Source organism: Vanessa tameamea, chromosome 14, assembly GCF_037043105.1.
Source record: "Vanessa tameamea isolate UH-Manoa-2023 chromosome 14, ilVanTame1 primary haplotype, whole genome shotgun sequence".
NCBI lineage: Eukaryota > Metazoa > Arthropoda > Insecta > Lepidoptera > Nymphalidae > Vanessa > Vanessa tameamea.
The window spans coordinates 3,604,966-3,629,623 of NC_087322.1; the positions used below are offsets into that span (position 1 = coordinate 3,604,966).

A 24,658-nucleotide genomic window follows, 5' to 3' on the forward strand; every position below is an offset into this window, starting at 1 on the left:
TTCGTCGTAGAGAGCTTCATTTGACTTTCCGTATCGATATATGATTTAAGAAGAAGATTAAGAAAATCTGTTTACTTACAACCTTTTTGTAAATCTCGTTATAATTGTGCACTAATTTTATTTCTTTAATGTTGCTATTAGAATCGACATATGGTTTACTATGCGTTGGTAAAGAACTTGGGCAACGGGTAGCAATATGACCGTGTAAAACACACTAAATTAAAACAAACCTGTTGATCTGGTAATGAGCAATTTCATAAGATGTGGCCTGTCTTCTTGGAATGTGGACAGAGATCAAATTCAGGATTTATTTTCTTGTTCAGTTTTGGCAGCCGCTTAGTGTCCTTATTTGGTTTGTCTTTTGCTTGGAAAATAGGTGAACGGTAATCGTCGTGAGGATAGAGAAAGCCCTCGTAAAATTCATCCGGACGTTGGCATTGAAATGCACGTGCGTTTGATTACAATGAAGAAGGTAAACCTCTGATTATGCACGAAACACTACGGGCGTCTAATAAGTTACAACGAAAGCACATGGCGGTTTTCTCTTAATAATATTTAGTCATTGTTTAACAAGATACTCGATTTAATAAGCCGAAGGCTCCCTTAGTATTTGTTACTGAAAATTCCTTAACATGTAAATTAAAAAAAAAGAACATTTTAAAGATATCTCAGCAAAAAACTAAATCAAAAGGTACTTTGCGTATTTATTTCCAATTATGATTTACAATGCTAATGTCATGTAGGTTAAAATATATATATATATTTATTAAGTTTTTCTGTTTATTACGTTTACTATGAAAAAGGAGCATCACTCAAGTTTTGATATTTCACTACTGCATTTTCATTTTCCACAATGTATATTACTGTTGTACAATGTATGTATTACCTTTCCTTGTTTAAAATTATTTCGTATTACGTTCTATATTCTATTCCAACCATAATAGGAGAAAAGCCAAATAAACATTTGACAGCAAATTGACGCGATATTATTGGCCGAGAGCTTGATTAATCTATAGTATTCACTATGCATTTACGAAAAAATTGCATTTTTAACATCGACGAAATATTATTGGAAGTAAAATTAAAATGGATATAAATAGGGTAACTACCTATATCCACTAATTATTACACTTAACTAAGTGTAATAGTTATATTACAAGGTGGTCCGACGACCTGGTGAAGGTCGCGGGAAGTCGCTGGTTGTGAGCTGCACAAGACCGGTCGTTGTGGCGATCTTTGGGGGAGGCCTATGTCCAGCAGTGAACGTATTTCAGCTGAGAGATGATGAGATAAATAAAGACATTTTAATCATAAACTCTTGGCACAATATAGCTAGCTGAGTTATTAGCAAATAGCTTGAAATTCGTAAATCTAAGTTTGTTTTATCTTTATTTCTAGTTCCATTGGAATAGGTATCCAACCCACAGCAGCTCGAATTATCGACGATCAAGCCCTTTCCGATCTGCTTGATCCTTTGGCTTTGCGTAGAGATGTTGGATCACTCTGCATCTTCTACCGAATTTTTCACGGGGAATGTTCCGAGGAATTGTTTGGATTAATCCCGGCTGCTGAATTTCACCTTCGGACATCTCGTCAAAATTCCAAGTTTCACCCGTACCACCTAGATATCCAAAAACCCACAACAGCGCAATTTTTAAGATATTTTCTGCCTGGCACAACCACTCTGTGGAACCAGCTTTCGCCGGCGGTTTTTCCGAACCGATACGACTTGGGAACCTTAAAGAAAAGAGCGTACTCATTCCTTAAAGGCCGGCAAAGCATCTGCAAGCCCCCCGGTATTGCAGCTGTCCGGTGCATAGTCACTTTCCATCAGATGAGCCTCCTGCTCGTTTGCCACCTATCATATATATAAAAAAAAAAAATAAGCTATAGCTTTTGCACTTGTTTAGAGAAACAGGCCACCTGCCATACTTGTAAAACCCCGTCGCACACATCTGGGCCACGTAGTGCTTTTTATACTATTTTTTAATATAGACGACCCCTGCGAACTTTAGCAGAAGCTTTAGGCATTGTTTATCTTCATCTCTACTCCTTCGAATGGGATAGGTTCTTGTTACTATAGTAAACTAAATAAATTGTACATTGTACATTTTATTAATAAACTTGTTCAAGTATTTGGCAAATAAAAGACTGATTAATTTTTATTCTTTATTGACATTAATATTCAAAAGTGGTTTTATATTATAAATACAAAAATGGTTTTCCTTAGTCGGAAAAGAAGACAAATCTTACATTTTCTATATTTATATCTAAAGGTCGTCCTAATTTTTGAACCTAAAAAACTAGTAAATAATATACATCACACCAATGGTTAATTTTGAATTAACGCGAAAAGGAAAAAAATAATAATAATCGCAAGGTATGATTTAACCAATCACAAACGACGATACTGACGAAATAACTATACACATCTAGGGGTAATAAAGACTACATTTTAATACAGTCAAAGAGTTATTCAATAATTAAAAAATAATATGCGACGCCTTCCCTCGGCCGCCTAAGAGGAACTACATATTCTAAAGTCAAATACTGTGACTCTAAAAATATTAAAAAATCTTATCCAACCGGTCCAGCTCCGTCTTTCGCCAAAGCAACGCTTCGCGCCTTTCCCTGTCAATCAGCTTAAAATACATTACGACTAATTACAATGTATAGATTATACTCTAACTCTAGCTATTTTTTAAATTCTACTTCAATTAGCTCTGGACTATAATTACTGTAGTTTTGGACAGATCGATTAATGTCACAAAAATAATAATTTTATAGCGCATGTGACACAAATATATATGTTAAATATAGTGCGGTACACAAAATATACCTCCACCGGAGGAACGCGTGTCGATGGTCGCTATTGCGAGTGCTCAACTTATTATTGCATTGTAATCTCACTTAAAATTGATACAAATATACAGTTTTGTATATTTTCATATCGAAAATAACTTTCATTTCCATAAATGTTTATCAGACACCTGAATGTTTATTTTAAATTAGAACTCTCTACGCATTGTCAAATTGATTTCGCCTCAAATGTTTGATTTTTGTTTGACATAATTATTCAGAATTATCCTCCTTCTTCACTACTTTGTTATCGCCTGAAAATAAATAAATATGTATTAATAACTAACTAATATATTAATAAATAACTAATTAAGATAATAAATATTGTCTTAATTATTAATGTTAGAATTCTAACAGAGTTTTTATTATATAGTAGCAGTAGGAATTGTAACGAAAGATATAACGACTGAGGAAGCAATAATATATAAAAGATAAGTTGGTATGTTTTAGTGGGCTTGCCTCAGGTATTTAGAAAAACGTCAATTGATAAAGTTCAAGTGAACTATTGTATAAAATACAATTAATGACATTGGATGATTGTACGATTACGTAGATTTACACTCGTTTTATTAGACATATGTAATTGGTCGTAAGTGGGCTTAGACTATATAAATGTGTTTGAACATGTAATTAATGCCTTTAAGATAGATAATTTTTCCTTGTGCGATACAATAAATCTTAGTAGAAAGCACAACTGTGCGCTTTTTTATGTATGTAATATATACACATATATATAATTTCTTTCAACTTTCAATGAGTTTAAGATTTACATATATGTGATTAATTATTGTTTATTTCGTTAATATTTATTGTGTAATGTAATGTAATTTGCTAAGATAATTTCAAAATGTAATATTGATTTTTAGTGTGACATTGTATTTACTGTTGGTTGTCCTACTAAAATAAATAAATTAACACTACCCAAAAAGTTTCATTAATTTGTTTACATATTATATTTGTAGCTTTTTTCAAGTCTAAGATATAAAAATGTGAGTGCCTACCATTAGGCGTGTCGGGGTCCTGGTCAGTGTTGGAGCGCCTGCGCTTGCGCGGGAACTTCCAGTTGCCCGCCGCGTGCTTCACCTTCGGTAGCGGCTCCATGTCCAAGACCTGCGGTAATGTATAACAAAAATACGTCTTGTGTTGTTAATAATTGTAATTTATTACATTATGCATACAAAATATTTACTATACCTAGACCCCTTTATAATATTTTATTATATTATGTGAAATCTATGTAACACATCATATAAACTACAATTATGTAAAAAATAAGTAATATTTTTAATAAAAAGTAAAATGGCAACAATTTTATTTGAAAAATAAATTTGAAATAAAATAAAATAAAATTTTATTTTAAATTTATTCTGATATTATATATATTCTGATATTCTGATGACTAATTAGTCAGTTTAAATTAGTTAATTAATTACTTTCAAAGTGAAACAAATTTTTGTATCGATTTAGTTTCCTTTAACTTAAAATAATCATATTTCATCATAAAAATGACAAAAATAATAATATGAACAATGACAAAATTCCAATCGAAGAATGAAAAAAATGATTAATAATTTATTATTTATAGCACAACGCCATTTCACTTAACAACTTTTACCAACTTTAATTTTACTTCCAAAGTTAAAGGCAACGTCGACATTCAAAACGCCAATATTGCAAAAACTCATAATTAATATCAAATATTATTCAAGTTCTGGACTACTGATATCGCGTTAATTCGATGTCAAATTTTGTTTATTTGACTTTTATCCTCTTGTGGTTGGAATAGACTATATATATTTTAGTATGACTGACATATTAGTGACAACACGAGTAACAATTTAGTGTTAGGAAAGGGTGAGCACATCAACGAAAATTATCAGTTTTTTTTACTAGTCCAATTAATTAAGTCACTGGATTTATCGAAACGTCTTCAATAAATCTTACTATATTTTCTACAATACCTTGTGTATCTGTCTGAAGGCAATTTGTCTGAGGAACTGCTGAGCTGATGCCGTTAAGTCTTCACGTTTCTGTGGCGGTAAGTTTCCGAGAGCATCCTGCAATGTACATTAATACAATTGAAATCAAATGCACTTTGCTATTCAATTTTGTAGTCAATATTCGATATTATCATTGTACTGTTTGTAGGTTATGTATATTAGTGTAGTATACTCACGACGAGGTCCTTCTCACAGGGGTCGCGCAGGCCGGGCCCGTGGTCCAGCAGCAGGCCGCCCGCCGCTGCCTCCATGACGCGGCGCAGCGCCTCGCCCGGCGACAGCGCGCCTCCCGCAGACTGCATCACTCCTGACACCAGCAATTCCATCGCCTGCACACACGACTCAAGCTTTATTGCTTTCTACACGAGTTATATATTTATTTCTTATATATCGTTCGTATATGTAAAAACGACTTTTTTCGAGTAAAAAATAATATAAGTGTTAATTTAACGTGCAATTGCTTCGATACGGACGAACCCTGCTTATCAGACGATAATATTTTGTACTCACGTATGGATTTAGAGGTGTCCAGTTAGGTATCCGCCGGCAGAGGTCGCGCATGATGCGGATGATGATGACACAGGACTGCAGACTGGCCGCCCTAGCCTGCATGTCAGCATACTGGTCAGCGGTCTCGCTCACCACACACACGCGCCACACACGCTCTTAGTTCTCACTCACACCGCGGGCCGCGACCCGCTTATTACAACGTGAGGACCAACTGCGTTTCCCTTACTTGCCCTCGGCGTAGCTAGGCAGTCCTCACAATGGCAGGTGTTATATGAATCGAGTAGACGCTTGTTGGATTCGAATCCAAATCTAAGATAGTCTAATGCACTATATTATATGTTTTAAGTTAATGATATTCGAGTCTAACCGATTCCACCTGACATTATTTTTTTACGGTGTCGTTCATTCCAAAATGTTATGCGATTTAAATAAAACCTATCGTATGACCGATGATTATTAAAATCCTAGCTACGCCCCCGACCCCATCGGCTATCAGAGTGCTAGGAAACGCAGCTTCGCTCCTACGACGAGCACTTGTAGCCACATGTTCAAGGGAGCGGAATAGTTATAGCAAGTTTTTTCAACTAAAATAAAGGCTACTCTGAATGATAAAAAAAAATAAACATGTGACTAAAAAATACGTGCGCACTCCCTTTGTCTAATTAGTTCATTGTAGTCAGTTTATAAATAAAGTGGTCAAAAATTGTAATAAATAATTTTGTTAATTCTTTTTTTTTCTTGTAAAATACGAATTTAAATTTCCAAATAATTTTAGGAGCAGCATCTAAAGCAACGTCATCTAGCTATCCACAATCGTCGTCTATAAATAATTTAAATTACCAATGCTGCCCCACCCTCTTAGCAAAAAGATTATTCAGAAAATTATAAGAATGAACAAAAATGACATAGCTCTGCAAGGTATTCATGAATCGAGTTGACCAAGTCGTCAGCAGTAGGGGAGTGCGCACACGTTGTAATGTGGGCGAATGTACCTGGAACCACTTGGCGTGCCGAAGGGCGGCCAACGCGTCCAAACACTTCTGCCGCGGGAGCACGTCCTTGTCGTCTCGCTTTATGTCGCCACCCTCTAGCGACAACAATACAAAGGGTGTTTGACCATCGAGGTATCGACGAAAACGGGACAAACGAGTCCCTGTTGGCCCGCAACCGTCCGCCGCATTCGCTTCCGCGGTTTGCGTCGAATCGAACGAGACGGACTCCAGTGAATATGTAATTTTTTAAGAGATAAGTATAGTGTAAATGGAGCCGACAGGGACGAAGATCGTTTACTCCGTTTCAGTAGATATAATATACCACTGCGGAGGTCGACGCACGTGATATATAGGGAGATGATCAAAAATCCTTTTCTTCTCGCTGCTTACCCTACTCACACCTAAAAATAAGCATTCGACACAGTGCCCGGCAAAGCCGGGCGGTAACTTTGAACAAATTATCTTTATATTAAACGATAAATATTATTAGAATATATATAAAGTGAAGATATAAAACATAAATTACATTTCTTATAATAGATAGTTTGTTCTGAGAGTTTGGGGAAAGGATGCGGATAGACGACTTCGACAACCGGTTACATTAAATTATAAATGGTTACAGTAATATGGTGTTATATGTTAAATGGAAAAACATTATTTACATGTTTCGAAGTGTTCGGGTGTATTTTAAGATGAGTTTTTACTAGAAGATTGGTAAAAAGGTATATCTAAAGCAAATTGAAAGGTAGTGTAATAAGTGCTGTGCAGTAGTAAAGTAAAATATTATTGCTTAATTCGAAGCAAAACTAATGTAATTAAAGATTTACTATAAAAAGCAATTTTATTAAGCGAGAATAATTGATAATTTTATTTTACATTGAATGTACATAAATTGTTATTCTCTTCTTCCGAGTATTGTTTCACTATTCATCTGTTTATAAGCAAGTGTTTATATGTTTATATGGCACGTTCAGAGTGAGTGTATTAGCCCGAACATAACGAAACCGTCCCGCGTCGATCGCGAGCGAACCAGTTGTCGCTCATCGTGTGGAGGCAGGTAAACGTCTTGCTCACTAACCTGCGGGCTCGCGCATGATGGCGGATGTGAGGCTCACAAGTACGTTGACAGAGCCGTCTGATACAGACACCGCGCCTTCTGCCGGCAGGAGCTCCACTTTGTACTTAGGCTCCTCACTCGAACCCTGGAAACAAGTCGAAATATTTTAAAGTACCGATAATTAAAATTAGTTTGAAGTGTCAAAAAAATATTTTATTTAAATAAAATATAAACAGTACCGATGACACATGCGTGAGCGTTGTGAAGAATTATAAAGCTTACGTATTTCAAATTTTTTCATTTTCATCATTTTATTATAAATATGTACCACATATTATGTATGTTCCTCAATGTACTTGCAAAATGTTTTGCCCGAAAAATTGTAAATATTGTCAACCTTCTGCAAACATACCAATAATATCATACCTTGACTCTGGAGAGATGGTGCGGCAAGTCAGCCGCGACGCGTTTGAGCAGTGTGACGGTGGGGCGGTCGTGGCACAGTACGACGAGGCGCACGTCGCGGTCTCCGCGCAGGAGTAGCCCCTTGGCCAAAAGCCCCACGCGCATAACGCCCTTCAGTGCGCGCGCACCCGCTGTGCCCGGCCCCGGAGTTGCCGGAGACCCGCTCGGCGCCGCCTCACCCTCGCCCACGAACGAGAACCTACGCGAAAACACGTGTTATATGTGTGATAAGTACTGGTACGACATTTGTAGACGCGAACTACTCACAGCTGGTTATCTCGACCGTCCTCCTTCCCTTCGGGTTTTTCTTCTTTTTTATCGTCCACTTTAGCCGCGACCTTTGCAGGTTGTCCCTGAAGAAGAGTCACCGTTATTGTTTTGTTTTGCAAATATTTTAAACCTTGTAAAGATGGAAATACACATCTCACCTTGAGCTTGCCCTGATCGGCGAGTGCGTCAGAGAGCGACTTGAGCGCCTTCTCCGTATGCGAAACGGCGCGCTGGATGTCCTGCAGCTGCTGCTCAGGTGGGTATATGTCAGCGTGCTTGGCCAGCACGTGTCGGTCGTCCGAAGTCTCGGGCCGGCGACCGACAGGCCCGTATCCCATACCCATAGCCTGAGTGTACATATAATTACATAAATGTGTGTTTGTATTATAATAAAAGTTAAATATTTATATTAAACCCACGTGATGATGATGGTGATGTGGTCCGCGCCACCAGTCTGCACCCTCCCAATACACGCGGTCGTCTTCTTCAACTCCCTGACATTATTTACAGATATAAAAATACTAACTCCAACACAATGTTTTCTTGTACTAATAAATCTTAAAACGATTTTATGTGAAACTATATTTTGATATTACTGATAGTGTTGATTTCTTCCTTTGAAATAACATGTTACACCTTTGATTTAATTATCTCTTGGCTTGCTTTTTTTAAGTCATAAAACCATATTATATTTAAGAAGCATAGACGTTTTGCGATACTAACATCGTGCATACGTCGTCGCGCCCACAGCTCGTCGCGTACGAGCATGCGTTGAGCTTTGGCCTCAGCTAGTTTGCGCTGGTGCATGGACGGCTTAACTTTAACTTCAAGGTCTGGCTGAACCTGTATATAATACCCAACAAATTTTAAATTTATGCAGGTTGTAAACATTCACAAAAAGGATAAAATATCAACAATCCTCATTTAAATTTGTAATCATTGGAACTTCGGAACTCTTGGCAGCTTTAAGCTATCAGGCTCTACAAAGATCTCAAACCTTTTACTAAGTAATCATTGGATGATCTATCAACTCTTTGCTCTAAATAATAAATATCTGATTCGGTGTTATTTGCTTACAGAGATATAATATTATGGATGTACTTTCTGAAGAACATTTAATGTTCAGGCTTTAATTTAAGAATATATCTCAATGTACTTTTCTGACCAATGTTGGTAATTGTTGTCAGTCCAGGCAGAACATATAAAATTAGAATATATGTTAAAGTCAATCAAGAATATTCTTTTCAGGTCATACTCTACATACAGATTATACTTTAAAGACTACATTAATTTTACGTCACTAGTGACTCACTTTCTTTTTGTACTGAAGTCGATGACGGCGACCCTTCATGTGCATCTCTTTGGCGTTGGGGTCGTTGAACTTGCAATCACAAAGCTTACAGTTGAAACTGAGCGCCTTGCCGTCGTCCCCGCGGATCTCCTCAATGTAGTCCTGCCCCACGGGCTGCACCTCGGGCTCTGCGTCGGCATCGTCTTCCCGCTCGTCCTCCTTGTCGCCTGGCGGGCAGTCGGCGCTGCAGCCCACGGTGCTGAGGCCCCCGGACGCCACGAAAGCGATCTTTGGCGCTCCGGCGACGGTCTTTTTGGCTAGTGGATTTGGAAAAGTCAAATTTTCTCTCAAGTTTGAAATTGACACGTTCGTTTATCGACTTTTGGGCCTTTTTTACGAGATTATATTTCCTTGAAAATGACGTATTTTAGAAGTTCTGCTTCTACGCCATTGTCAGGTGTAAGATACACCTTTCATATTTTGAAACATTTATTATAGTTTTTATTATAGAATGCACATTAAGCTTATCAGTACATTACACTTTTGAAACTTATTATTTTGGAAGGCGATGTGCTTGAGATGCAGTAACGAAAATAAATGTACCGGTGCATAAAAAAGGCCCACACAACACACACTCCATATCTGTACCGAGTGTTTTTAAATTGATCCGATGAGAAAATTTGACTTAGCAAATCACAACTGCCGACCGCGCAATACAGATATGATACTGTGGCGTTCAGGGGAGTCAGCTCAGTGGCACATCGCAAATATGTTCTCCATTTGTAAACAAACATTTCTTATTTGGAGATCATATCCGGTATGAGTTTATACATCTAATATACTAATTTATTTGAAATCTTGAAGAAATTATTCAATTATAAACAGAATATTTTGTATCCTGTTTAAAATTGACGGTAGATTTCATAGAACGACAGAAAAGACGTACATGTCGTAACATTCGAAGGAAAATCGGCTAACTCGCAATGTGGTCACTAACCGGGCTGAAGCTTGACGGGCTCGGTGGAGGGGATGGGTTTCCCCAGCATGGTATGCAGTTTGACGACCTTTTGGTGCTTGATGCCACGTACGTGCGCCGCATACGCGTCGGCTCCCGTGCACGTGACGTCACACAGCTCGCAGCGCAAGGCCGAGGCGCCGCACGCGCGCGCTCCGCCGCCGCCGCCGCCCGCCGCCGCCAACTTCACAGCCGCCTCCTTCTTTTTGTGTTTCTGTCCCTCCAGGTGCTCCTTGTAAGTCTGCGGGCCGGCGCACGAGATACGGCACACGTCGCAGTAGTGCAGTTGCTGTGCTTTGGGCGGAGGCTTGGGTCTCCGCCCGAGTCCAGCGCCGACACCACTCTTGTTGTAGTTCTTCCAGCCGCTGCGACCACCGCCGCTATGTTACGTCATTTTATCAACCGTTTCACCCGGTTCGGTTTATGTGTGCACATTTATGTGTGTACCCGAATATGGAGGCATTTTAAAAAAAAGCATTACTTTGATTAACGTTGATATCGTTGCACTGTGGTGGAATATCGTGAATGCATACACTGTAGCTTTAAAGTTTAGAAAAGAAAATTAACGAAAAATTATTGTATGTATTAATCTCCGTAAAGCGTGTACGACAGTGTTTCATAAAAACCTAATAAATATATTAAGGTATAAACAAGGCTTTACAAGGTTCGTGTCTAATCACACCGAACTTAACCTATAACCATGCTTTTTGAAGAATCCAAGGAAATATATTGTATTCTATTTCTATCTTAAGCGGATAAATGAACATCTCCATAGTCGGGTCATCAACAAATAATCTATAAGAATTTTGCATATTGTAGTGATCTCAATACTATTTTATATAATTATTTATTAAAAAATATTGATTTAATAATCTTTGAAATGTGAATTCAATTACAATCAAACTTTAAATGCGCCTAAGAACGCTGTAATAAAACGATTTCTATAGAAACTAAACAGAAAAGATGACGAAGTTCAACTCACCCGCCTCCGCCCGTTTTGTTCTGCTGCGCCACATACATGGTCGCCGCGTTGTAGAGAGCTGTATCATAAGCAGAGGTGCCCCTGTTAGCCGTCTCTACAACAACATAGCGCGATCGCCTCTAAATTTTATATTATTCGATTAATCAACTCTTTACTCAAGCTTGATACTATTTTCTTTTAAGAATAATGTCAGTATTTATTTGTTTAATAATTTACATGAATTTATAGGGCGAAATCGCGTATGGCTGTATTTTTATATTCTATATGGTGCTACTACACTGCAGTTATAAAATGTTATAAGACATTATTGAAAATTCCTTTTTTTTTCATAAATTTAACCAAACATTATCATGTTTCCATGTTATGTAACATTATGCATTATAAATATAACATAACTAATAGTTATACAATGGTATACAACAACTATGTTAGTAAATATTTACACTAAGTTAATGTTCAATAATGTTTTAAAACAATTTATGGATGTAGTGTGGCAGCACCAATACATATAAATAACTATACTATTATAGAAGGGAATATGTATATAATATTTTTTAGACATTATATAAAATATGTAACCACAAACAAAAATTACTAAAATAATATTCTTTGATTTGACACAAAACATTATACATTATATTCCCCACTTATTAAGACTAAGACTAAATATAATCTGAACTAGTATAGAAAACCGAATGGTAATGTCAGATATGACAGTTAGTATATCTGAGAGAACCATTACAACTACTAGAAAAACCTTTATATATCGTTTGTAGGTGGAAGTGATAATATTCATTAACAAAAAATATAGATAGTTCTAAATAAGGTTTATATAAGGATATTAGATTTAACCAAAAAATAGCTTGTGAATTGATATTCTCACTTCCATCTACAAACACTATTTATAAAATGATTATTATTATTCAATTGTGTATATAAAAAGCAGATTTTTTTATACATTTTTTTTTATAAAATACTTCTAGAGTGCAAAAATAAGTACCAACTATTCTATAGTCACTGTGCTCACTAATTACTCTAATTGTAAACAATTTGATCCTGATGCCATAGATTAATTTAGAATTTACATGTGTATAGTTTCTTTGGTTCAAAATGAGTATATGGATTGTTCACGTATTTAAACCCTTAGGTAAGGATTGTTTATAATATTTAAATGTGAAGAACACTGTAAACTAAACAGTTTAGCATTGATAGCTAAAAAGATATAATGTTTGTTTATATTACGTGTCATGATAGAGTGCAGCACAGTACTATCCTGAACAGATAATTATTCTTAAACTCACATATTCAATGTTGAATAGTCTTATTAAAAACAGTAAGTATTGAGTAAGTACTTTTAATTCATTAATTTAGTCGTTAAGTTGCGACCAGTTAAAATTTCGTAATTTTCTAGAGCAGAACCAGACAATAAAACAAACTAAGTATTACGGCTGACCTGCGATTAACCGGCCGTTGGTTCCCTTTAATCTACCCATAATGATACATAAAATAAAATTTATTGAGATAAATTATTATTATTTTTTTACTTGTTTATTTGTTGTAGCTACTATATTCGTTTTCTCACATTACAAGGTATCTCAATAAGTTCCACCCTGCAAGGGGTCACAGGCAATACTCTACATATTTATCCATCTGACATCTTCTGACTTACAAAACGTTTGCCGGATTGTCGCGGGTTAACTGTACTTTAAAATATAACATAAAATCATATTTAATTAATTTATAATTTGATTTTATTAGTGATTTGACTTTTTTAGTGTTTGTCAATAGAGTTTAAATTAGTTACTTGCATACACATGCAAGTAAGTAATTTCATATCTCTTGATTTGCATTGCTTATGGTTAGTTCGTTCGTCAACTTTGGTCAATAATTTCTGTTTTCAATTCTTCAGCAAATCACTTATTTGGATAACACATAAATTTCCAGTTTTCTTTTTGTGGACAATCAATTTTAAATTTAAGCATTGTCATGCAAGGGTACGGTACTTACGCTTGGCGGGCTGCGCGGGCGCGGAGTAGGGCTGCGAGGGGTAGGAGGCTGCGGGCGCGGGCGCGCTGTACACGCTGCCGTACGCCGCCTTGGCGCCGCCGGAACCGCGCGCGCCCTGCGCAACACGGTCAACATTAACTTTATACCAGTCTTCATGTGGGCTTGTTTATTTTTTTGTATTTATTGTATAAAACCCACAAGTAGTATTACTTCGGACAAAATCCACAAAGAAAAAATTTAGATTGGTTTTAAATATAACCTACTCTTAGATTTAAATTATATGAATATGATTTAAGAATATCCGATTGGTTAAAGCCAACCAATCATATAATTATACCTGGTTTATAATTATGATAACAGTAAAATTTCGAGTTAGCCATTACCCGAGTCAAACCAATAAAATATAAGAAATAAACATTTTATTAGATACAGCTAAAACAATTTGATAAACAGGAAGATACAGAACTAAGTGCATTATGCTACATATTTCACAAACGCTACTTTAGTACTACCAAAAAAGAAGTCAATGTTACCCTTTCGCAGATATCGATCGAAATGCTTTTTACTATATTTTTTTCCGCGTATGGTTAACATCGACAGTCACCTGTGCGTATGTGGCAGGCGTAGAGTAGGCGGGCTTGGCGGTGGCGTCGTAGGTGGGCTGCGGCTGCGGCGGTGCGGCGGGATACGCGGCAGCCGCCTGCTGGTAATACGCGCTTTTGCTGGCGTCGTATGCGGAAGCAGCGGCCGCTGCCGCGTGCGCGTGCGCGTGAGCGGCTGGACACCACAAAATTTTTATACACCAGGAGATATGGATACACCTTATGATATAGTAATTAAGGGAACTGCGGCCGGATTTCAGAGATACAAGGATACCATCACCTCAATCATCAATCATCGATGGACTTAAGTATAAAATGTATATCAATATAGGTTTTTTTTTTTTTCAAAATGAATATATACTTTATTCAAGTAGGCCTTTACAAATACTTTTGAATCATCATTTAACAAACTATATTAAGTGAAGCTACCACCGGTTCGGAATGCAGATTCTACCAACAACTGGCAAGAAACTCAATAGTTACTCTTTTTCAACATTTGAAAATACAAAGCCATGTTAGTTCAATACAATTTTATGCCTATTATATATATAATCCATCTTGCCTGGAAGTCAACAAGTATTCCACACTTTTGTATCATATATATAATCTTTTTTTGAATAATATGCCTTCTTTATCCATGGTTTTTTTATAAAATGTTTATTTTTTAGAATTTATGAATCGGCAAACTTAAAAATATCTGTGGAATTTTAAAATAGAAACGGATACCTTGCCCCAAGAATGATTTATTGACTTTGCAGAGTTGGATACTTGGGGTTACAAGTTTATCCTTACTTCTTGTGCACATGCAATGATTATCACTGATTCTATGAAAGGGATTTGACTGGAGGACTGATTCTATCAATATTACTGTGATATATATAATATTGTTGTTAATATATTGTGTCGCAACAGTGAGTATTCCTACTTTGTTAAAAACATCCCGAAGGTAGTCTCTAGGACTGCTCTCTTTTGTAAAATAAAAACTGATTCAATATCTGCAGCATTACCCCAGAGTAACATGCCATATGACATAATACTATGAGAATAATATAAATAGGTTTTTTTTTTCTATTTATTTGGAAAATAATGAGGTCCTCCAGTCTTTTGTCACACCTGGGCCTTCAGACCTATAAATCTGGCCCTGGTAAACAACTTGCTGAGTAAAAATATTTAACATAAAAAGAGTAACAGTTTTCCCTGACAAATAATGTTTATTCAAAATGTTTAAAATTGGACCAGGTATTTAGGGTTTACTTAAATCAGTGTTTGACACATTCCCTAGGTTGGTTATCACATATAGTTTCCCGGCTAGCTAGATTTTTTAAATATAACAATTGCTTAAACTTTACTGTTGTTTGGTATTAAAATTACCGAAGCTCGGGGTGATTTACCGCTTAATATAATAATTGGGGTTAATGATAAAAACTTTTTATCTAGGAAATAATCAACTTATTTTAATGGTCATTAAACATGATAGATATTTTAGTAAACATAACAAACAATAATAAACTACAATTTGATTATGAAATTTTTCGTTTTGTGTCAATAATCATTCTTATTTTGGTTCCTTTAATGATAAAATCTTGTCATGTTTGATAAGATTGGACTTGTTTCAGTGACCTTACGAATATGAAAAAGTTAAGGCTTGAGTCTTTCATACCTTGTGTAGCGGCCGCAGCCTGATACGCAGTATCGTATCCTGTTGCTGCGGCACGTTGGGTCCCGTACGTCGCGGCGGTCGCAGCCGGTGCCACGGCGTACCCCGTTTGGCCGCCGTAAGCTGCACTAGCTGTTGCAGCGCTAAAATTACGACATCTAAGGTTAAGTCAGCGAATCGTGTTATTTTATTACGAAAACTGCGATCAATACATACCAGGCGCCATTTTGATTACATAGAAATGCTAGCACAAGTCTACATTCGACTCATGTTGGATTACAACTTTTTTAGATGTATTTAATGTGATAAATTGGTTCGAAACCACTTACCCATATTGGGTTCCTCCATGGGTAAACCCAAAGTAATTATTTGCTGCCATCATTTACCACTTTTTCACGTAGAAACTATTCATTCAGTTCTGAGCGTAAAACGAGAAATAAAAGGCCGGCGTTTTGTCTTTGATAGAAAAAAATGGCGACAAATTGGCATAGACAATAGTTGCAAGCGGAAACGGATTTCACTTTATAGATGCGTTCAATGTTAATAAAACCAAAGAAAAATCTACGAATAGGCGAGATTATCCGCATATTTGAAGTTTATTAGATACCACGAGCCTTCAAACCCTTTATTCTTTTTTTAATAGTGATATAGAAATAAATAAATAATAATCTAAACGTGGCAAAAGCGCAGATTAAGAGTTACATTAAATCGTGGGGGAGTATACTACGTGACTATGAGACCGAAAATTTATTTCTCTTCATATTACTCTTCAATGTTTAATAATATCAGAACTTTCTTCGGCATTCTAAATAAATATGAATGAAGCAACCCGAATATATACAACCCGTTTTGGCTTGAATTATTAAAAAAATATATTTTGGAAATACTATCTAAACCGTATGAACTAAAATCTTTATTTAATGGATCAAAAACTTTTTGTCGAAGATTTTGACATCTTAAACATAAATGTTTACATAGGAGTCAATAAACGATGTTTTAAACGCTTGCACGCTTTAAATGATCGAAAGGATCGAGCCGATCGAGAAAAGAGCTTGTCTACAATTCGATACGTTCTTCGATAAAAGCGGTCAAATAAATGAAGCGCGTTCTGCGGAGTACTCGACCAGACGTGAAAGCAGTATTCCATGTAGGGCTGGAATGTGTCTTGTATAGTTTCAATTTAAGTAATAAGCCAACGTGAAAAAGTACTGTCGCACCTTACGGAGCGCATCCAAATTTTAAAATTACCATTTGGTTTCACTTTTCAATTGGCCGCAGAAGTGAACGAGGCTTGAAATATCAACGCCAAGTATTCCGATGGTCGTTGTTGGAGCCATGAAAATGTTCTCAAAATGTGAGTGGAGACTTTTTAACGGATAACTTGTGTTTCTTCTTTAATTGAATTAAGTTTGGTCACTTAGTAATTTTAATTATTTAGCGAAATACTAAATATTTTAGAGTGCCTTCCATCAAGACTTGTATCCCATAGTAGTAGAGTATTCTTCCAGCTTAAAAAATGAGGTCTGATACAATGCTGACAACGAAGACAATTTTTTATACATTTTTTTAACGAAGATTCACTCTGAAACTTATGTTGTCAGTATATAAACTTTAGTTAATTTGATTGATAACTTACCGTGTGGTATTAAACTTTTTACTGTACTGTAAGAGTAAATAACCTAAAGTCTAACAGATAAAAAAAAAGGTTTTTTAAAATTTCAATATTACCTGCGCCAAGTAATTCAAATTCAAATTTCGGGAACCTATCGATAAAATGCAGTGTTTATGTGCTTTGTTTTTTTTATAGAAATAGTGGTTAACTATGAAAGTTTTAGAGTACCTAAATAGCATTAATTTGTATCTGTATTTTTGAAATGTTGTCGTATGAACTTCTAAGTAACCGTAATGGATTGAGAGATGAACAAATAGTTTTGCATGTAAAAGGCACATTTATGAGACGTTCTCTTTAAGAGACAGAAATATATATTTTAATTGTACCTTTTATGAAGATGACACTAGCGTGGAAACGTTATAAGTTTTTGGAAATGAAAACCAAAGATTGGGAATGATTGTATGAAAATAAAGGGATTTTATGGATAAAGTAAGCGATGAGTTATTGAAGTTATTAGAACGAATAATTTTGCTTTTATAAAAAATAATACAGCTTATTAAGAAAATAAATATTTTTCTTAATTTAGTGAGTTCATTCAATATGTATTTGAAAAAAGAAAGGGTGGTATAAAACTTCTTCGATTTTTATTTGCAATTACTGCGTCGTTATAATCAAATGTATTGATACGATACAAGGTATGATATTTGAGACTAACTCAATAATAATAACAAGACTTAGAAAGTTTAGCCCCCTATACCGAATTATTTTCACAAGATAGAAAGATGGAATTTGGCTTAGAGAAATGTAAGATTAATTTTGTTAAAGTTAGGAAATATACATCTACATTGCTATCTACTACAAACCAGAGAGGAAATAGAATCACTTGAATTAAATGAAACATATAAATGTTTGGAATATCATCAGTCTAAGCACATAAATTAATAAAACCAAAACAGATTTAATAAAACAGTTTAAACATACAATCAGTGCAATATTAAAAGACCATAACTGACTTAAGTAAATTACAACGCATTATAAACACTTCCCTTACAAAACACCGTAAACACCACCAACGCGTACGTACGTTGCGTACAACGATTAACATTGCCTAGAAAAGAAGGATTCACAAGACAAATTACATCATAACGCAGCTACTTTCACACTAAAACTTTTTCATCAACAACATAATGCAATAGTTCAAAATGATACCAAACTTACTCCATTAAACTCACAAGATAGATTGCGATAGAATAACTAAACTCAAATCTTTATATTATATATTATAAAGAAAGAAAATATATGATCTTTTCTTCTTATAATCATAAGAAAATAGAAGGATCCTGAAATCTCTTCATGAAGGACACCGCCACGATATCAACCATCCTAACGTTGACAAGAATGCATCAAACGAGTGGTTGAGTCTAGGCGAACTTTTCCCAGAGAGGGAGGGGTTTATGATAGCCATCCAAGATCAAATTATATATACCAGCAATAACCAAAGATATATCATTAAAATACCTACAATACAACACATCACGGGAGCTTGTAAAAGTATCGCAGAGACGAACTACAACCATCGTCATGATCAAATCGATCGATCAAAAATTAGGCATTAAAATTAAATTGAAAACTATCTAGTCAACCAGTTCAACCCGTTGTAGTTTAAACTACAAATATAATCCGGAGACTATATTATAAAATACCACTCACAGGTTGTACAGTCAGAGTAAGAAAACCTTCGTCAATTTTCAAATTCATTCCTTTATCAAGTCGTAAACTCTTAGTACCTTTTGAATCTAAAGCACTAAATATACTACTGCATATAAAATTATACTAAAATAGTATGATAACTTGGTTCAAAATAGTGTAATATCTTTGGAATACGTCTAGTGTCATATCAACATAAAAACTTTTTTATGGCCTAATTAATCATTAGAAGATTGGTGAAAAGTTGGTAATTATCATACCGATTGACATACTTGAACATCAAAATATAATTTTAAAATTAATTACAATTATTTGAGCAACAAAAATTCAGGCAGGTTACTTCTATTGACTCGATTTAATACTCTAGAAGAGTTTTTGCAGTTTGTAACGGCACAATTACGCAAACACTAAAAGCGGCGCGTCAAGTTTGAGCATAGCAACTTTTGTTGTTTAAGAACGAACTTTGGGCATGCTTGATCGAATGATTTTTGGTATCTATCCTACTCTAAATCTATAGTTCAGACAATTCTTCATATTTATTTACGCTGGCCTTGTAATAAACTTCCTTATTTGAGTTCCTGATTGAGATTTGATTTCCTTATTTCCTAGAATATTTTTATTGGAGAACATAATCATGAACGAGATAATTATGTTATATTAATATTATGATAATACGTGGCTTAGTAAAAAAGTTGTTTAACTGTTATTATTTTATAACTGATACATATTAGTCCAGAAATAATCAATCTAGGCACCTTTAAGAATGATTAGATTAAAAAGGTTTATATTCGATTTAACAAACAGCTTATTCCCATGAAAGTAGGAAAAAAGATAAACAAACCATAGGTTTATTATGTATTTAATGTTATTTGCTAATATCTCAGCTATATTGTGCACTACTGAGAGTTTATGATTAACATATATTTATTTATAATACAATACTATTACACTTAACTAGTAATTTCCACTTTAATTTTATTTCTAAAATTTCGATGAGTTTCATCGACGATGTTCAAAACGCATTTTTTTCGCAAATCCATGGTGATTATCATAGATTAATCAAGCTCTCGTACTGACCTGATCAGACCAATGATATCGCGTCAATTTGTTGTTGTTTATTTGGCTTTTTTTCCTCTTATGGTTGGAACCGAGTATAGCTACATAAGCCTTAAAAAATTTTTTTATCTGTTTAGTTTATTTACCCTTCAATAGAAGTGACACAATGACAGTTTGAGTTGCTTTAAAATACAAAAACAAAATAGCAAATACAAATCAACATTGGTATTGAAAATTGAAATTTAAACATTTAATCAAGTCACCTGTCACAGAAAAAGGTAAATTCAAAAGAGCATTTCATCATTATTGATACAGTAAATATATTTGAGTTGGGAGTTTAATTATAAATTGATTGTTTACCTTTATTTTAGTTTTGCAAATTATGTCTTTCTCAAGAGTGATCTTGCTAGCGTTTGCGGAGAAGGAGTGTCGCAAAGATCAACTTAAAATTAGGAGACGCATGCTGCGGGATGCTAGTAATCCGCTGTTGCTCCCTCAAAAAGAATTCATTGCACATTTTCGATTGAACAAAGATGCGTTTCTGGAACCCTGCAATGACGTTATTCCTAAGCTGCGGGCTACAGAAAGGTCTCATGCAATTCGTATTGAACTAAAAGTAAGTTAATAGGCAAATACCAAGTTATCTATGCCAAATAATCGAGTTGCCGTATCGATAGTTTCCTTAATTGCTCGTTTTGTCATCTGGATTCTTGCCGCACTGTCCTTTTACAGTAATGGTTCATACCAGCAGTGAGTAGGAGGTTTCTGCCTACACTACATGTCTCAGCCGTCACTGTCCAGATGCCTTGAGGAATTCACCAATGCCCTTAATTCACCAGAAATATTAAGAAAATATATAAAATTCCCATCGCATAAGGATAAAAGAGAAGCTATTATGACCAAGTAAGAACATATCAGGTACAAAAAATAACCACAAATTTACTAGGAATAATTGGTTGCATTGGTGGCACTCATGTGGCAATCATCAAGCCGGTTGAGCATGAAAAAGCCTATTACAATAATAAGTGCTTTAATTCCCTCAAAGTTCTAACTGTAAGAATATTTGTAAATGACATTATTTTGATATATAAATATAACAGTTATTTAAAATAATTAATTCCTTTTCAGATATGCGATGCACAGTTAAATATAATTTATGTTGATGCATCTTATGGTGGCACATCTCGTAATAGTTTTATCTGAGCTCAAAGCCCTATAAAACCATATTTGGAGCTTGGGCTTCACTCTGAGGGAGATAGATGCAGGCTCTTAGGTACTTAATACAAGATCAGATATCTAATTTGGTTCCAACTCAATTATCCTAGAATATTATTATACCATTAAACATTGTTTAAAGGTGATGCAGGCTTTCCTCAAAGGCCCTATTTAATGACACCTATATTAAGAGTATCAGAAGGTTGAGCCGAAGAATATTACAACAAACTGCACCATAGCACCCATAATGTGATAGAGCAGTGTTTGGGAGTCTTAAAAGCTTGATGGCAGTGTTTAATGGACCACCCACTTCACTATAACCCAACAAAAGCTGAGTAAATAGTGGATGCATGTGCTACACAACCTTGCCAATAAGTTCAGTCTGCCCAATCCACGGCTCAAAAATGAAGAGTTGCAACATAGTCAACCAAGGGTTGAATTGAAACCCAACATTGAATCATCAAGAGATATGTTGACGGATACTCTCGCCTCGCTGGTAGTAAAGTACTAGTGGCAACAATAAATTTTAAGTCCTTTAAAATTTTTTTATATAAATGTAAATATTTAAATGAAGTTGGTATAGTTACAGTGGCATCACAGTGTTATTATGTATTGTTATATACATAATCATAAATGTTGTAAGATATTATTGGGTACATAATATTGATAATAAAAAAAGTTAAAGTTAGTATAGATATAATACTTCCATTGTATGAAATTCCTACATAACTTTTTTTGTAGGGAAAGAGGAACCACTGAGTTTTTTGCTAGTGCTTCTTGTAGAATCTACATACTAAACTGTGGGTTATATTAGGTTTCATATAATGTTGTAAAATGATGATTCAAAACTGATATTGCATTTTTAGCCATAAAACCATTTCTGTAAAATAACTTTAAAATAAAATTTAAAACATTTTACAAAAAAAAAATATATATTTAGAATAAGATTTAAAATCGACTTGTAATATATATCTGTAAGTATTTTTGAATGCATTTGTTTGTATATATGTTAATATTGTGTTATTTTTTAATAGTTTTTTTGAATGCAGTTTAGATAAGCTAAATGGATCGCCTTGTAATGGTTTGTTATAATAGTTTAGCAGCTTACGGGCAATGGAGTTTTTATTATTGTTATTCCTAGTTTAAGACATGTAAAATAAAGTTATATCTTGTTCGACTTTTGAGGACAGATATTTGTACAACTCTGCACATTAGTTTTGGGCATTCAAGTGTTATAGAACATAGGTTATGTAACAACATGATGTCAGCAATTATTTTATGAACTTCTGATTATATGGTGTTAATTACAGGTAGTAACTAAATCTGAGGTTACTTTGCATGTTAACCCGTGAGGAGGCGCGCCCTGAAAATATACACGATGAGGCGCGCGCGAGCAAAATGCTCACATTACTTCAAATAAGATTTTTTAATTAACTATGGGTAAATGTTATACATTTAATAATATCAAAATAAATAAAAGACTACATGTTTCCTATATAAAGAGTTTAATTATCAATAGTTAACAAAAATAACTTTTTATTCTTCCATGTCATGTTGAGTAATGTTACTATCGTAACATGTATGGCACATAAACATAACGTGCTCAGTGCAGAGTAATTTTTTGCACAAAGTACAGGCTTTTTTAGCGTCTGTTTTTCCTCCTGGGACATAGTTCGCAAAAACCACTCGTTCTAGCCCCAATTTCGGCATTGGGTAGTGGTACAAATCTTTTCATTATAAAATTCAGATCTGATGACATATTTTGCATACAAATTCTTCGTGAAATATGTGGCTTTACTAATAAGCAAGAGCAACGGCATGAGCCACATTTTTTAGAAATATACGTCTAGGAATTAGGTTATCTGTATTTGCTTTATATATTATTTGCGCATTGATCCCAGCTATAATCAAAATGGAAAAAAATAATCGCATTGGCCACCTAGCAGTGATTCTTGCAACGGAATAGTCTTCTTTCTTTTGATCTACAACATCCACACCGCCTTTTGTAGAATTGTAAAATGTCACCAGTTCTGGTTTAGCTTCAATACCAGTCTCTTGATCGATATTGTCGTCATCATGAAGTGAAGATAACATAAGGACTTTTTTTTTTCTTTTTTGGTAGGTACATAAGACGCGATGATATTATTTTCACTGAATCCAAAAATAGTACTGGGCATTGGCCTGTCCTTAGTTGATAGGAATAAGGGAGGAATCTCTTTTTTGTTTTTCCTAAGTGTACCTACTGCTGTTGTTCTGTAGGTATTTTTCAATTCGTTGAAGAGTGGCATTGAGCTGAAATAATTATCCATGGTAATATTTCTTCCCGTATTCAATATCGGTGTAGCTATTCTTTTAACTACTTCTGAGCTGTATTACTCAAATCATAAGGTCCCGTTGGTTGTTTACCGGCATATATTTCTAAATTTCATGAATCTTTTATTCATCCATTTTTCTAGTTTTCGCATCCACAAGAGCATAGATTTTTATTCCATATTTTGCCGGTTTATTCAATTATTGTAATCAGTATATATTATGAGTTTAAAAATGGTTATTTATCAACGAAAGTTGGAAATAATAATTTATTTATTTAAAAATCCATAAATAAAAATGCATTTTTTAAACGGTTGTCACGTGAAACAAAACGCTCCTGATTGGTCGGGCTTATGATGACGTCACTTGCTTATTAACCTCGTTTGCCTACTGTATGTGGATTATATGTGCCACAGATTAAAATACAGACAAGTGACGTCACCGACCCGATTGCAGCGCCATCTTGTCAAAGTAGCGTTTTCGCGCGCTATTTAAATATGGAATTTTTATTTTTATATTTTTCAGCAAATATGTAATGGAATTTAAAAAAAAAGCACTTTTACTGGGTTCCTTAACCTCTACTAAATAATATAAAATGCATTTTAAAAACCAGTCAAATAGCCTATTAGACTGATTAAAGTAAGTTAAAAATATCTAATTTTCAATGAGGAGAAATAGAAAGGTGAGCGTGATGTAGGTAAATGCAGATTAAGTTAACATCGATGTCTCAATACTTTTGTTGTATAGGATTTTGAGGTTTTTGATATGGCGAATATTTATCGTATGCTCTGGTTTATATTAAATCTGTGAACTGATTGAATGCAATCGATATGATAGTGTTATGAACTTACGGTGTACTTAAATCTTTTTTTGAGTCATTGCGACATTACATTACAAAATTTACACGAAAAAAAAAATCAATTAACGTTAAGACAGTTAAAAAAATAAAATATTTTGCTGTGATTTTAGCTGTCCAAACGTGAAAGTGCCGATCAAAAAAATCCATATTCTCTTAGAACTTTTCGAGAAGTTTTAATTTTTTTTAATATGG

At 34.8% G+C, this 24,658-nt stretch overlaps 1 protein-coding gene across 7 annotated transcripts; it reads right to left on the bottom strand.

Annotated features, from left to right (window-relative positions):
- Positions 1-2,155: 2,155 nt before the first annotated feature.
- On the bottom strand, positions 2,156-16,180 carry Zn72d (Zinc-finger protein at 72D). 7 transcript variants are annotated; one of them, XM_026637568.2, is made up of 19 exons: positions 16,037-16,180; positions 15,711-15,850; positions 14,053-14,225; positions 13,449-13,536; positions 11,442-11,499; positions 10,442-10,839; positions 9,466-9,761; positions 8,877-8,996; positions 8,573-8,647; positions 8,312-8,500; positions 8,151-8,236; positions 7,845-8,082; positions 7,440-7,563; positions 6,362-6,456; positions 5,370-5,465; positions 5,036-5,188; positions 4,821-4,916; positions 3,861-3,969; positions 2,156-3,113 (listed from the first exon to the last, which is right to left on the bottom strand). In XM_026637568.2, exons 1-19 carry the CDS (start codon positions 16,087-16,089, stop codon positions 3,073-3,075), a joined length of 2,628 nt encoding a protein of 875 aa, XP_026493353.1. In that variant the 5' UTR covers positions 16,090-16,180; the 3' UTR covers positions 2,156-3,072. The 7 variants fall into 7 exon arrangements, with proteins under 7 accessions (XP_026493353.1, XP_026493350.1, XP_026493352.1 ...); XM_026637565.2 differs by having other exon boundaries at positions 11,442-11,535; XM_026637567.2 differs by having other exon boundaries at positions 10,442-10,824; positions 13,449-13,563.
- Positions 16,181-24,658: the final 8,478 nt, after the last annotated feature.

What these genes read in the sequence shown, in the direction of transcription:
- Zn72d (XM_026637563.2), bottom strand. Translation starts at nt 16,089, where the DNA reads ATGATGGCAGCAAATAATTACTTTGGGTTTACCCATGGAGGAACCCAA. An exon ending in CATCATGCGCGAGCCCGCAG is followed by an intron (nt 6,457 to 7,439) that starts GTTAGTGAGCAA and finishes TGTTGTCGCTAG; the next exon opens with AGGGTGGCGACATAAAGCGA. An exon ending in CCTTCAGACAGATACACAAG is followed by an intron (nt 3,970 to 4,820) that starts GTATTGTAGAAA and finishes ACATTACCGCAG; the next exon opens with GTCTTGGACATGGAGCCGCT.